This window comes from Pocillopora damicornis, chromosome 1 (assembly GCF_964200805.1).
Source record: "Pocillopora damicornis chromosome 1, jaPocDami1.2, whole genome shotgun sequence".
Taxonomy (NCBI): Eukaryota; Metazoa; Cnidaria; class Anthozoa; order Scleractinia; family Pocilloporidae; genus Pocillopora; species Pocillopora damicornis.
In genome coordinates, this window is record NC_142670.1 from 31,824,388 (window position 1) to 31,838,659 (window position 14,272).

General features: G+C 39.3%; 2 protein-coding genes across 3 annotated transcripts; both read left to right on the forward strand.

The window, feature by feature from the left end:
• The first annotated feature begins 1,678 nt into the window (after window positions 1–1,678).
• Window positions 1,679–7,913, forward strand: LOC113682438 (uncharacterized). Its single transcript, XM_089190009.1, has 6 exons — window positions 1,679–1,968; window positions 4,044–4,367; window positions 4,656–4,805; window positions 4,930–5,052; window positions 5,308–5,430; window positions 5,590–7,913. Exons 2-6 carry the CDS (start codon window positions 4,055–4,057, stop codon window positions 5,955–5,957), a joined length of 1,077 nt encoding a protein of 358 aa, XP_089046135.1. The 5' UTR covers window positions 1,679–1,968; window positions 4,044–4,054; the 3' UTR covers window positions 5,958–7,913.
• Window positions 7,914–8,490: 577 nt separating this feature from the next.
• On the forward strand, window positions 8,491–13,841 carry LOC113682430 (uncharacterized). 2 transcript variants are annotated; one of them, XM_027199601.2, is made up of 4 exons: window positions 8,491–8,884; window positions 9,789–10,433; window positions 11,060–11,593; window positions 12,175–13,841. In XM_027199601.2, the coding sequence occupies exons 3-4, from the start codon at window positions 11,470–11,472 to the stop codon at window positions 13,068–13,070; spliced, it is 1,020 nt and encodes a 339-aa protein (XP_027055402.2). In that variant the 5' UTR covers window positions 8,491–8,884; window positions 9,789–10,433; window positions 11,060–11,469; the 3' UTR covers window positions 13,071–13,841. The 2 variants fall into 2 exon arrangements, with proteins under 2 accessions (XP_027055402.2, XP_089045761.1); XM_089189635.1 differs by lacking the exon at window positions 12,175–13,841 and having other exon boundaries at window positions 11,060–11,547.
• Window positions 13,842–14,272: the final 431 nt, after the last annotated feature.

Sequence of the window (14,272 nt, forward strand, 5' to 3'; positions counted from 1 at the left end):
AGAGTGTCGAGGGCAAACAAACGTATTGTTTTTCAAATGGCCATTAAAGATATTACTTCTCTGGTGCACTGGCATGCAATTTGCGTTATTGCAGCAAGGACCAGTTGCCTCGAGTTTGGCGGAGCAAAATTTCAATGACTGAAGTTTTATAGGAAAGGGTGTATAGATGTATACTACAAATCCCCCTGATTATTCTAAGCAGCATCTGCTTATTTGCGGCCTTACCCCTTCCAAAACTCGAGAACAAAAACTTATCTTTCAAATTGGCACTCTTAATCCCCACGGTATCGATCAACAAGCGCTTTTCCTTCCACTTATTTATTCTTGTTTTCCCGTCACCATATTCCAACCAATAGCGTAGGTCTTAGCCTTTTCATTTTGCAAAGAGGCTGCGAAGTACTGGATCGCACTAAATCATGGCGAGTTGTATATGGTATTTGACGCAAGGTGTAGTTCTTATCTCTAGCAAGTCATGCTCTGTTGTTTGAGAGCACCTGTTTTTAACAAAGATTCGACATGTTTTAGATGATAACCAATTTTTCGTGAAGTTGCTAAGTGCGGGGGTTATGGGAAATATTTGCATATTCTCTGTTGGATTGTTCCTTGCCAGAATAGTCCATTTTACAGTTGTGTGCTTGGTTGCCAAGCCTTTGAACAGGAGTGAGGGTAATGTTGACCTTGTCACGATACAAACCTTGCTGCTTTTCAAATACAAATTACTTTGTTATCATACTAACTTGATTCTGGTCTCTATGACAACTAGGTCACCTTCAGCCTCACTCCAAATCAAAGGCTTGGCATCTAAGTACACAGCTGTACTTAGCTGCTATCAATAATATATGAAAAGAAGTTTTTCTTTTCCCTTTTTGAAAGTTATTGCGGCTTATAAAACCAAGGTTAAACTGAAGCGTCTTTCTATTTATGACATTCAAAAATTTATTCAAAGCTTCCAAGATAAGAGAGAGAGTACCATTAATCTCGAGAATTACTCAGGAATGAGAAGTTGTCTTTCCATATTTGAAAGTGAAATATCGCTAACACCTGCAAACACTTTAGAATGCAACTTCTATTGACACATGCAGCCGTGACGGATTACAGCTTCTGTAAAAAGGAAGGAGAAAAGGAAATGAATGAAGTTACAGTAGTTTTGCCATTTTATCAAAACCATGATCACTTTTAAAATCAAAGTTTTCCAAAGTTTTCATGATGTGCAAAGCCGTTCGTGACTTTAGACGATGTCGCAAACAGGCATTTATTTTCAAAATAAAAAGAGAAAAAAGGAATTTAATTAAAGACGATCAGGGGTCCTTTTTATTCATTTTTTTTAGAGTGCAAGACGCCTTTTTTGGCGTGATTCCATTTTGTTATTTTTATTTTGTTATTTCATCCTATAAAGATTCCTCTAACACTGTTTTTATCTTAACCCTGATGAAAATTCTAAGAAAATCACCTGTGTTTTATTCATTCCCAGGTTACATTTTAGGCATTTATACCACTTCAAAAAGTTGCAGCATTTTTTAATAGATTCTATTTTTTCAAGGCTGTAACAATAAAACAGCCCATTTTCGTTTTCAAGGACAAAGAGGAACAAGAAATTAATTGCTAAGAACGGAATGTATATAGACTTTTGTGTGAGGAACTACAGCTACAAGAAACAAGTGCTGATGACAGCATCGTTTTGGAGGGTTGATCAACGACAAACATGAAATAAATTATTAAGAGCATGACAGATATTGACTATTGTTACAGTAATTATTGTTACAAGAAACAAGCGCCGATGACAGCATCGTTTTTGAGGGTTGACCAATGGCAAACAGGAAATAAATTATTAAGGGCATGACAGATATTGATTATTGTGGCAGAAACTAGTCACAAGAAACAAGTGCCGATGACGGCATCGTTTTTAGACGGTTTTTTTCATTCTTCGCTAAAAACTCTGGAGGAAGTGTGTTACATGCTAAAAAAAGGGTACGTCAGTTTGCTTTGACGCTAGCAAGTTAAAAATCTGAGAATAAGACACTTCATTTAAATCATATGGATATAGTATGGTACTTATTCCTATCTGAAAAGAAAAAAAAAAAAAAAAAAAAGAAAAATACATTCCGAAAAACTAAGATGAGATGATCCCCTCTCCTGAGGTTAGCGAAACTTCAGATCCATTTTCTTTTTATGCAGTTCTTGCAGCTATGTAATGGGATAAAATGTTGGAATTACTATAATATCTCTAATTCTCGAACTAATAGAGAAGGGATCTTTTAATTCGACGGATTCACAACGTGAGCCTTTTATCACTTTTTTCAAGCTATTTGTTCAAAGAGAATATGTTAATTAACGGTGAAAACTGTCCTTATCAAATCTCCAATTTTAAGGTGCAGTGCAGCATAGAAGACGTAAGACGGGTGTTGCTGCTTGAAACGGGAAACCTTTAAATGTTGAAACTTGGGCAGGGAATAAGAGACGTTGAAACTTTATTTCTTTTTATCGACTTTCTACAACTTGTTGTGACTTTTTGTGTGACGCAAGGGTTTTTGAACACTTTGTTTCTTTAATGTTGAGCAAGAAAAAAATTCTTCAATGTGTCAGTTTTTAATTTAATTAAATTATTAAGCATCCCATCCGACATTCATATCCTAGCAGTGTGCACGAAGTTTGTCATCAGGCCTAGCCTGCCACGAGTTGAAAGAACATCCGAAGTACTAATCAGAAGGCCGTACTGAGGTTCGACTCCTATTGCGAGCACTCTGAATTCTTTTTCTTCGGGTATACCTGTGTCTTTCACTAAAAATATCATATTTTGAAAAAACCTCGATGATTCCATTTTATATACCGTATGTACACAGATGATTCCGAAACATCACCATAGATCGTCGTCTATAGAAGGTGTGTGTATTTAGTTTAAGGATAATGATAGTTCAGTTTATAAAACTCTTTTTATATCTCCAAGATTTTGAAGTCTTTTTGTGCTATGAAGCCAATAAAATGATCAAAACATTGTGCCAATTGTGCGGGGATTTGCTTTAAGAGCTAATGTCAGAATGCATGGGACTAACAGCGGCAAGTCGTATCAGACACACCATGTATATTTCATAGTCGCTAATAAGTAAATTTTGCCGGACTTTGAGTTCGTCTCAAGATGGAACAACACAAATACACAAGGAAACTTTTACAGCAACTTTTTAACCATCCTTTTGTCGCTTAAAAACTTGAAGTTCAGCAGATTCTGTCAGATCGGTCATTGTTAAAACTGTCTTTGTTTTGATGTTACTTTTCAACATAGGAAAAGTATGTCGGACAAAAATATAAGCCAAAAAATAAATATTACTTTTCCAGCTTCAATAATGACAGGATATTAAGTTTAGGTGATAAAACAAAGGATTATGTTGACAGAAATACCAGAGGTCAAGTACATTCGTTACGTGAGGTCCCACAACTTGGGTAATATTAACGGTGAAAATTTGCATATTTGAGCGATCGAACGAAAAAAATTATTTTCGAAAACTAAAATATATTTTCATAAAAAACTACACCACAATTATTAGGACATACTGGGCTACAAAATATGAAAGTAGGAGTGAAATCGAATTTTGGGCGACTTGCCAAAATATTTTAAATTTGTTCGATTGATACTGACATCCTCTCTTAATACGTGTAAAGCGTGGAGATGAGCTTGTTTAAAACCTATGGCCTTTGCAATTGTATCGACTTGATTTGCTTGTCTAGTTAGAATGGCGAAATAACGAATTGCATTATTAAAAAGTGGACTCTTGCCAAGGAAACAATTGGGCGCAGAGAATATTAAAAGATGCCCTCAATTATTTTAATTAAATCTAATAAAGAAAGATGCTTTTCGTCTTGTCACGAGTGTGGGACAAAGAAAAATTCAGAGTCCCCATGAGGAACTATGTACTTTTCTTATTGCTAACATGCAGTCGATTCAGAATTGATTCCTACGTTGCTTCATGTTTGTTTGTCTGTCTGTCTATCTGTTGTCATAACTTTTTGTCTGCTGGTTTGGCTAAGTAATCTACACTTTCCAATTTCAGCATCAGCGGGAATGGCGTGGAATTCAAGCTTCTTAATCCTCCTGGTCTCTCTGTATCTCATGGACTTCTCTACTGCTAAAACTCCATGCAAGACAGAAGTAAGCGTACCTGGTATGGCTCTCAAAGGATTCGTCTTTAAAAAGGTCCCAGTAACAGCTCCTCATGTGTGCGATATCACCTGCGAGAGAGAAACGATATGTCAAAGCTACAATTATGTAATTGGGGAAAAGTCCTGTGAATTGAACATCCGAACTAAGGAAGCAAGGCCCGAGAATTTCCAGCCAGATGGTTTACGCTTTTACATGGGACGCCTCAGTGGTAGAGGTACGTATCCGGTCTAGTTTATTTTACATACAAATCTTTTTCATTGAGTTCTTAGTAAAAACCCATCACTTTCCGAGAGCAAGTGTCTGATTGCTTTGTTATTAAATAGGGCCACTGTCTTAAAGCAAAATTCACCCTCCATTCTATATTAATAGCAGCTAAACTTCACAGCTCTTAATTATTATCATTCCATGTTTATCTCGCCCAGACAAATATATATTCATCTCTAATCTGTATTGCAACTTCTATTACCCTCAAACCATTAATGAAGTCATGTCTATATCGTAGCCCCCTTAGGATCTATTCCTGAATTACCAGCGTTATCGTGCCAAGAGATAAAACTAAGTGAAGGAAAAAACAACATCAGTAAAAAGTACTGGTTGGATCCAACTAATGTCGGGAGTTCAAAGTTTGTTTATTGCGACATGAACTTGGGAGGTAAGTCAGTATACTAAAGAACAGAATTACTTTATACAGTGTTTGGTCTACCTTTACCCGTTCCTTTCGTGAAATGTTTTCCGCACCTTGTCTTAATGTTTTCTCTCGATCAATTTCCAATTAGATATCGATGAATGTAAAAGCAGCAACGATGTCTGCGACAAGAATGCAAACTGCTCCAATACTGTTGGGTTTTATAATTGCACCTGTAAAGAAGGATTTACTGGGGATGGACACTCATGCTCAGGTAGAAAATTATCGTGACGCTATGGTACAATATTATATAATAAGCTCAGTTATGCACGCATTCTGATTGGTTGTCACTTATGATCTATTGGAGGACAGACGTATAGATGACGTCATCACATTTTGACGTCCTCTGTGATCTATTACTGAACAGACGCACGGCAACTTGGAATCTATTTGTTAATTCGATTCTCATGCGTAAATCATTCAAGGAATCTTTGCTAGCATTGACTTCTTTTGATTACTTTCCAATCAGATATAGATGAATGCAAAGGCAGCAATACTGTGTGTGACGTAAATGCGAATTGTACCAACACTGAAGGTTCTCACAACTGCACCTGTAATGAAGGATACATTGGCGATGGTAAATCATGTCAAGGTATGAAATAGTAGCTTGGGCATCCAACAAATGATACAAAATAATCAAAAGAATTTTCCCAGTTGAATAATTTGTAATTAAATTGATTTGAACCTTCATTGACTTTTCATACGCGTGAACTCCTTACTGATTAATCCAACGAAGTAATGTTTGCTTCAGTCGAGGAGTGCCAAAGTTACTCAAGTCTGACCAGTGCCGACCGTAAATCCACAATCCCCAAAGCCGGGTCTGCTTTGTGCGATAGCTCACTCCCCCATGGCTGGTATCGTTTCCAAGGAGCTGCAGGAACAAAAATGCCAACCACTTGTCCACCAACTCATAGGTGTACAGCTGATATCTCAAGCTGGTTAAATGGAGTTCATCCCACAGTGGCTGAGGGTCAAGTTAACAGGCAGGTCTGCTTTCACTGGTCTTCAAACTGTTGTAGATGGTCCACCTACATCCAAGTGAGAAACTGTGGCTCTTATTACGTATATTACTTCTCTGGAGTACCAACATGTAATACCCGTTACTGTAGTACGGAATAGCTGTAGTGTATTGGGACAGCGGTAATTCGCAAATATCTTGGAACTTAAAAGTGTGTGCGAGAGCGTATGTTTTTAAGCCTTTGTAGTGTGCCTTTGTGGCTTCACTACACTACTACAATATCTTTCTCTTGTTCTGAAGCAAAGCGCCGATGCAACTTTACAGTAAATACTATAGGGATCTGTTTTGTTTATCATCGATCCCTTTTGGCGCCTCTAAATTTCTAAAGTTTTGGTGTTCCGATGTTTAAGTTTGTTTCTTGGTTAACTTACCTTTAAGCTTCCAGTAGTGATTGAAATGAAACATCTTCTAACAATTTTAAAAACATCACCCAGCAAAAGTTGATGAAACTACGAAAATATATTCACTAATTTATTATCAATTTTTGTTGAGACACCTACTTCCCTGCAAAACCTCACATAGACAAAAATAGAGAATTACCAGACAAATCACTTCAAGTTAAAGAGTTAAACAGCTCAACCAGCTTTACAACCAGAGTTTGTAATGCAATAGTCATCGAATCTATTCGTTTGATAGTTTACAGGGGAATTGGAATACAATAGAAAGAACAAGGAAGATGGTGAAATTTGAGCTTGGTCGTGAAGGAAAGAAATATGCTTTTCGTTTTTTCCTTAGGCGTGAGCCAAAGAAAAAAGATCTAACTCTCCACGATGAGTCGACCCGCGCAACCGAGATTAATTTTAATGATACTTAGGGAATAGGCGAGGGGTCAATTCTGGCTGGCCATGAGCAGATTTTCCGTGCAAAATATCAAAGGATAACATAAGAAACAACCACAGTCTCGCAAAATGAGCAAAAGAAAAAGTGAATCGTTAACAGAAGTCTGTGAAAGGAAAAAAAAGTGGAGGAAAGGAAAACTCCAGAATTTTTAAGCGCGTGTATCCTGTTGATTAACCATTTACTTTTGACCTTTACCAAAGAATTCATACGCTTTTAAAACACCGTGAATTACTTGTTTGTCAGTTTTTTACTCAACTGAAACATCTTTCTTCTGACAGCCTGAACATACGCCACCTGGTTCTTAAAATGGCCATGCATACGCAGACGTTTGAGCACTGCGTTAATATTTACCACCTTTCTTAGGATACGCGTCATAAATTAAATTAATTATGGTCTATTCAGATTTGTCGTTTGTCCAACGCTTGTATTGCAAACGAATTACATCTTTGATTAACTATTTACACCCTAACATCAGTATGCATATTCTCCACACTGTTCTTTATACATTTCTTAAGGTGCTGACAAGGAGAATTTGTTTGCCAATCAAAAGGTTCCTTCCTTAGTGACCATTTCCTTTATTCTCATGACCTTAATGCGTGATTCAGAAGTGATATTGTAGGGAGAAATTAGATGCTAGTCACTCTTAGGGCTTAAAGGGTTAACGTAAGAAATGTTGGTGATCGTGACCTTTGGATGAAATACTAGGAAAGGTCCGTAAAGGAATGATCTTCGCCTATGAGCCGCCCCAATTGAAGAAATTGCAGAAAGGAAGAAGAAATGGTACCTGGAAGGCACGGATTCAAATCCCGTCGAAGTCTGAATTTTCAAGGCTCCTTTTCTGCAATTTCACAATTGTAGCTTACTTGTAACGATTTTTTAGCTACAATTTCAAAAATGGCTGCATGTGTTTACCGTCTCATACGGCGCCACACCTTAACTTCACCATAACGTATAAAAGAAGCGTTGAGTTCCAAATGGAAATTAAAACTGTTTGCCGTCGCGGTTTTGGTGATTTCACGTTGCTGTTTTGTATAGGACGGCTCAGAAATGTACAAACGCACGTGCTGAGCTATTGTTCTGCTCATTATATCGCCGTCGTGGTTTGCATAAGGTCGCTATTATGAAACGGAGACCAACACATCCCGTTAATAAAAAAAAGAAGGAATATGCCATGTATTGTATTTTATAGCGTCCAGTCTTTCTTGAATTAAAGGTTGGGAATTAGCAATTGGACTATTTTAAACTCTGTTAACCCTAAGCAATTATGGTTGAATGACCCAATCACCCAAGTAAGTTCTTGGAGCCAAACCAACACATTCCACTTGGCTTGACAACTTCTGTTTGCCTCCAGAAGCTCTTCCATTGAAAAACAAATTGTCACATACTTGTTATGCATTATAGAATTTTAAGAGAGAGAGAGACAGAGATAGAGAGATTACTCCTATCGAGGCTCAGTCAAAAGCTTAGCGAGATAAAATAATGTTCATCAAGCCTCACTTTTCAAACAGTTTCTCCTAACCTGTAGCAAAGCTCATTATTAGGAAACAGAGTGAAAAATTTGAATGTTGATCTTAAGGTCAAAATTGAACCCGGCAGGCCGATTGTGGAGACATCCTCTCACCTTGAGGCAAGATGCTTCTATCGATTTTCTCACATCTACGCTGTGGAAAGGAATTTTAGAATTCTGAATAGTAAATTTTTAACGACCATGAGTTTCGCGTGCGTTAACTTTCGGTGTCAACGTGACAGAAAGGAAGTTAATCAGTACTTTTGTCAACAAGCGATTTGCATGTCAGTATCATATTTCGTACGTGTCTCGGCTGGCTCCTTGGCATCACTCTGCCAAACAAACAAAAGCATTACATGTCAGTTCAATTCTAACAACGTCTCGTTATGTCCAAAAAACAAGATCGCTCTTCTGTTGGTGATGTCCCCAGCTGTTCACCTAAGTTTGTTTGTCCAGTATCGTTCGTATGTTTATTAATCTGCACCGCTGCCTTGGTTCGTGTTGAGATCATAAACCAGCGAGTTCATCACGTTGAAGATGTCATAGCGGAAGTGAGGCAAATACATGAATCCATAATTAAGGATTCTAGTGAAGGAGCAAGCTTCCAAGACTCTGGAAGGACTGGTTCTGTCGGGAACTTTGATAGCAATATTTCTAAGGAGAGCAAAGATATGATCGAAGGTAATTTTTTTCCTCTAATCAACTTACAATTTAAAGGATCCTCGAGCTTATCCAAAGCTATTGCACTACCTTTTGCTCTCTTTTTATTACATGCCAGTACCGGCGATTTTGTCTATCTTAATGATACGAAATAAATTTTTCTTGGCGAAATATTTTCCACTATCTCAATTTTTTTTCCGGGGGCTTTCTTTGGCGATCATGGTCGCAAAAGTCCAAGAGCAATTGAAAGGATCAAAATCATGCAATCGATCGTTCAAAGTACTTCCTTTTTCCCTCTACATCTATAATTTGGATCAATTTTTCGATTAATTTTTTCATGATTTAATTGTTATACAGCTAAGCCCTCCAAGAATGTAAAGGGTCCATCGTTGATTGAATAATTGGCAAGAGTGGGACGTCTGCTATTCATCGTGATAGCAGCACAAAAAGGTCAGGGATGGCGGAGCGTTTTGAAACTCGAGGGGATTGGGGTAGGGGTGTTCATCGAAGACCATGCTATGTCCTTACTCAAATTTCCCAAGATACCATCCACGTCAAACCTCTGGCACCCTTGTGCTGAATGTGTTACATTCAAGAGAGCAGTTCTGATTGTGGTGTTTTCAGCCCCTTTTTTAAAAAACTACTGAATAAACGTGAAGTGTTCTTGCGTGACTCAGGGAAAAGTTGAGCCTTTTTCAGGTTCTCGTTTAAAGGAGGCTATAGAAAAAGCGAGAAAACGAAAATCGGTGATTGCCCGAGAAAAGGTGGCACCGGGTAACTGTTAGTTAGAAGAATCCGGTTTGGAACCAAACTTGGTTTAATGAATAAACCGCATTTGAGATTTTTATGTAGTGAAGAGATTTGAAAGTGTTCCCAGCTTTAATTTTCAAATACTTTTTGAAAAAAACGAACAAATTCTTTCCAGTTCACGCTAGAAGAACCCGTCGCCACTCTTCATCTCAAAAACGACCTATCCCTGACGGAGTTACTATAGAGGTGGTTAGAAGTGAGATAAACAAGACCATAAGCTCATGGTCACCACAATCATTTTGTTCGCCCAAAGAACAAATATGTGCACAGGGACCACCGGGATTGCAAGGACCTAAAGGATCACGTGGAAGGAAGGGGCCGCGTGGATCTACGGGAAGGAAAGGGTTACGTGGTTTTAGAGGAGAACCAGGGCCTTCAGGAAAGCAGGGAAATACCGGACCGCCGGGTCAAAAGGGTGCGCAGGGTGCCAAAGGTATCCCGGGTCTCAGGGGGCCAACCGGTACTAAAGGAGAACCTGGGGAATCCATTTCTCTCCCCTCAGTTGTCGTTTCTCCAGTTAAGCAAACAGTCAGGGAAAATCAAAGAGCAGCGTTCCAATGTTCTGTCAGTGGAAATCCTCAACCGACTATGATGTGGGTACGAGGAAATGGTACTCATCTGCAAAGTGATTCTCACCTTGGCGCTCGGGGTGGGAGATTAGAAGTCCATAACGTGACTCTTAGCGACGCGGGAAAATACACTTGCGTTGGAAGGAATATCTTGGGTTCCGAGAGCAAGTCAGCGAAGCTAATTGTTGAAGGTAGGAATAGGTATTGACGGTATTGAATGTGAGAGTTAAGCATAAACGAATCTTTTTGCTTTGTTTTCCTCGAGGCTGATATAGCAGTTCTCAGCAGTCTTCCGCGCTTCTTGAATTATTTTGCATGAAAATCCATTGAAAGAATTACGGATGCAAACTTTTGGATGCAATTTTTGGATGCAAATAATTGAATGGAAACATTTGTTTTATGAACATTTTAGTTTCGTGACAAAAAAAAAAAGCATGACAGTAAAGTTCGCCAATGCGAATTAGTTCTCATGTTAAAGTATTCTGAGTTTTCATTGGCTGACTCCGGCCGAGAGAAAAATACTTTCGTCCTTCAATCAAACCCCGTAGTTCAGACCAATTTATTTCAACTCAGTTTGATTAACATTTTTGTCTTGCTAGCCAATCAATTGGTTTGGTCCTGCAATATATCGCTCATAAAGCGAGATATGCGATGGTTACCGACAAGTGAAAGTACATGGAACATCTACTACATCAAATATTTTCCCTTCCAATTCTTTCTTTCTATCGCTGCAGGAAAAAAAAATGGGTGTGAATTTATTTTGTTATCTATTTCTTACTATTTTTTAATATCAATTATTTAATTCACTTCCATTTAGCCAAACCACAAGTTCAACTTGCGTCAGGACCCATTCATGCAAGGGAGGGACAAAACATTACTTTACCCAAATGTCACGTGACCGGCTTTCCGAAGCCAGTCGTGTCGTGGAAAAGATTGACTGGTGCCTTAGCTAAAAAGAGAGCAGTTTATAATCAGCAAGATTTGACAGTGATTTATGTGGAAAAAAACGACACTGGACCGTATGAATGCAGTGCCAGGAACCATCTCGGAGAAGCCTCCGCAGTTACGACCTTGTTTGTTTGGTCGGCACCAAAATTTGTCACAAAGCCACCAGACATGGCCACTAATGAGGTTGGTGGGTCAGTGTCTCTTAACTGTTCCGCCATAGGCGAGACTGTTCCTCTGATTTCTTGGAAACGAGCAGCGGGGGCCTAGGACGAAAAGAGAATGAAGGTAGACAAAGGAACCCTAACTATTTCGGTTCTAAGAGAATCAGACTCAGGAATTTATGTGTGCGAAGCCAAAGGTCCCCAATTTACAATTGAGGCAAGAACATTTCTGAAGGTGAAAGGTTAGTTGAACAGCGTTCCATATTGTTGTTTTTAACATACATGTTCGGCACACACTCTTTGGCCGTATCACGCGATTTCATCCTTTTCTTTTCGGTTTTCTGTGCGCTGAATTTTAGTTAAACACGTTAAATCTTTCCTAACTGCTTTTTAAATGAAACCCTGTCAGCTGAATGACGACCAAGATCTCAGTAACTGGAACAATTTTTTCCACACGAGTCCGGTTAACGTAATTGTAAAGGAAATTGAACCCTCTTATTTTAATTACCGAAATCTCAGCTCGCCATGGTGGCAGGCCAGGTTGCATTCCCATTAGTCTGAAATGAACTCAGAATTAATACCACTGATTGAGCTGGCGCAGTTACTTGTGAACAGGCCCTATTTTTTGCGCCAGGCCGTTTCTTAATATGCAATATATGAAAATTCAAACAATTTTTTCTTCAATCTTAAATGTTTAGGAAATTCTTGATATATAATTTTTTTGTTGGAGTGCTATTTGTCCGAGTGTGGTGCAACCATAACCAAAGTAATAATGGCCAGGGATGGTCAATCACTTATCGGATATTATGTCATTTTCTTAAAGCTCCCCTCTCGTTTACGCCTGATGGCCGTAAAGGACGACTTGGTATCATTCAAAAATTCACCGTCCCAAAAACAGCTAAATATCTCATTAAAGCTTTGGGCGCTCGGGGAGGGACGCATTCCTACGACTATGGGTTCAGACCAGGAACCTATTATGGCGGCTATGGGGCAGCGATAGAAGGGACGTTTAGACTGACCAAAGGCACTATTCTAAGTATTGTTGTAGGGCAGAGAGGAGGAGATTCAGTGGAGGTAAAAGGTGGCCAAAGCACTACTATGACAGCAGCTCAGCTTGGGCTGTCTGTTGAAGACAATGCTGGCACTGGGGGAGGGGGAGGGAGCTTTGTTTATACCGCAACCAATGTGCTGTTGTTAGCTGCCGGAGGAGGTGGAGGCGCATCTGGTGGATATAATGGTGTGGACGGTCAGGCAGGAACAAGTGGAACCAGTAGTGTGGGGAACGATCCGTCACATGTGAAGAAGGGTGGTACCACGGGGCAACCAGGAGAATGTAACAATGATGATGCTAACTACCATGGGGGAGTGGGTGCGGGTTGGAATGGCCAAAGCTGTTCAAGAAAAGGATCTGAGCACGGAGAGGGAGGTGGGTCACGTGCTCAGGGCTGGATCGGAGGTCAAGCAGGAGGTATGAACAGTGGAAATAACGGTGGACCAGCACCAGGAGCAGTGGGAGGGTTTGGTGGAGGAGGAGGAGGAGCAGAGGATAACGGTGCATCGGGTGGAGGGGGAGGGTACTCAGGTGGGGGCAGCGGTACCCGAGATAAACAGGCCGGAGGGGGAGGCGGTTCGTATTGCGCCGGTGAAAATTGCCACGGTGTGACTGGCGGCAATATAAATGAAGACGGCCTGGTGCAAATTATAGTTGTATTCGACTAGAATCAGTAATCCGATATCTTCTAAGTTCCATTTTAATTGATATCAGCTTTGAGCTGTTTTGAGTGATACGAATAGACTGTTCTACAAAATATAGCGTCGCCAAAGAGCCTTGCTGAGATGACATCACAAGAATTTACACCGTAAAAAGACTTTCACTTGAAATAGGACTTGAAACAGTTCAGAACTTTCATTTTTAGGAGAAACATGAGAGCGAGTGAAGAATACCGTCTATCATGATTTGAGTGCCACTCAACGGTCCGTATCTCTTAAAATCGTTTCATTTCTGAACTTTGACAAGGACGCGTGGAACGTAGCAAACAAAAAAAAAATAGGAGTAGATAAGTATATGCTTAAATGAAATAAAAAAGATTTAAAAGAAGGCAGTTATTGGTGAAGAAGTCGCAAGACATAATACGTCACCGATGGAAGTAGTAAAATGTGACGAATTCGAAGTGTCCTTTCTGAAATTTGAGTCGCTCGTGATTTAATAAGAGGAGACAATATGTGGATTTTCGTTTATCCAAAAGATTGTCTAAATAGTTTTGAAAAATCAGCAAGTCGACTAACCATGTTAAATTCGATTTTTTTCCTATAGCAAAGATATAAAAGTAGGATATAACTCAGCCAATCCATACTTTGTCTTAGGATTTGAAAGGCTTATGATACACAATGCCAAAACTAGGTTTCCCATCGTCTAAAATTAATGTTTTTTATTTCACCTGAGCGATTTGTGTTCACTCCGAGTACACAATAAATGGTTTTTAATTGAGAGTAATTCTGTTCATTGAGTTCTGTGCCAGTCGTCCACTAGGGGTAGATTGTGAATCAATGGAAAAAATAATCAGTGCACCTCGGCTCTACAAAAGGGTCTCAACGGGATTAACCTTTAGCAGTAAAACGGCAAAAAAAGAGCCGTTTAAGGCGTAAAAATCGACAAATGCAAAGGAATATCCAAAATTTTTTCCGCTAGCCGTAAAATGGGCTAAATTTTAACTGGTAGCAATAAAAGCCATCACCCCATTGAGATCCTCCTACGACTTGCGCTTGTCTGTTTATCACCAAAGATATGATTCACAGTTTTCCCTTGTGGCTGCTATTTACTTGTATCGAGATTACACAAGTTGTTATCGGGCCCGAGCACCGGCGGGAAGGTGGGAGGCTCTCGTCTTGTGATACTTTTATAGCTTGAAATAAGAGAAGAG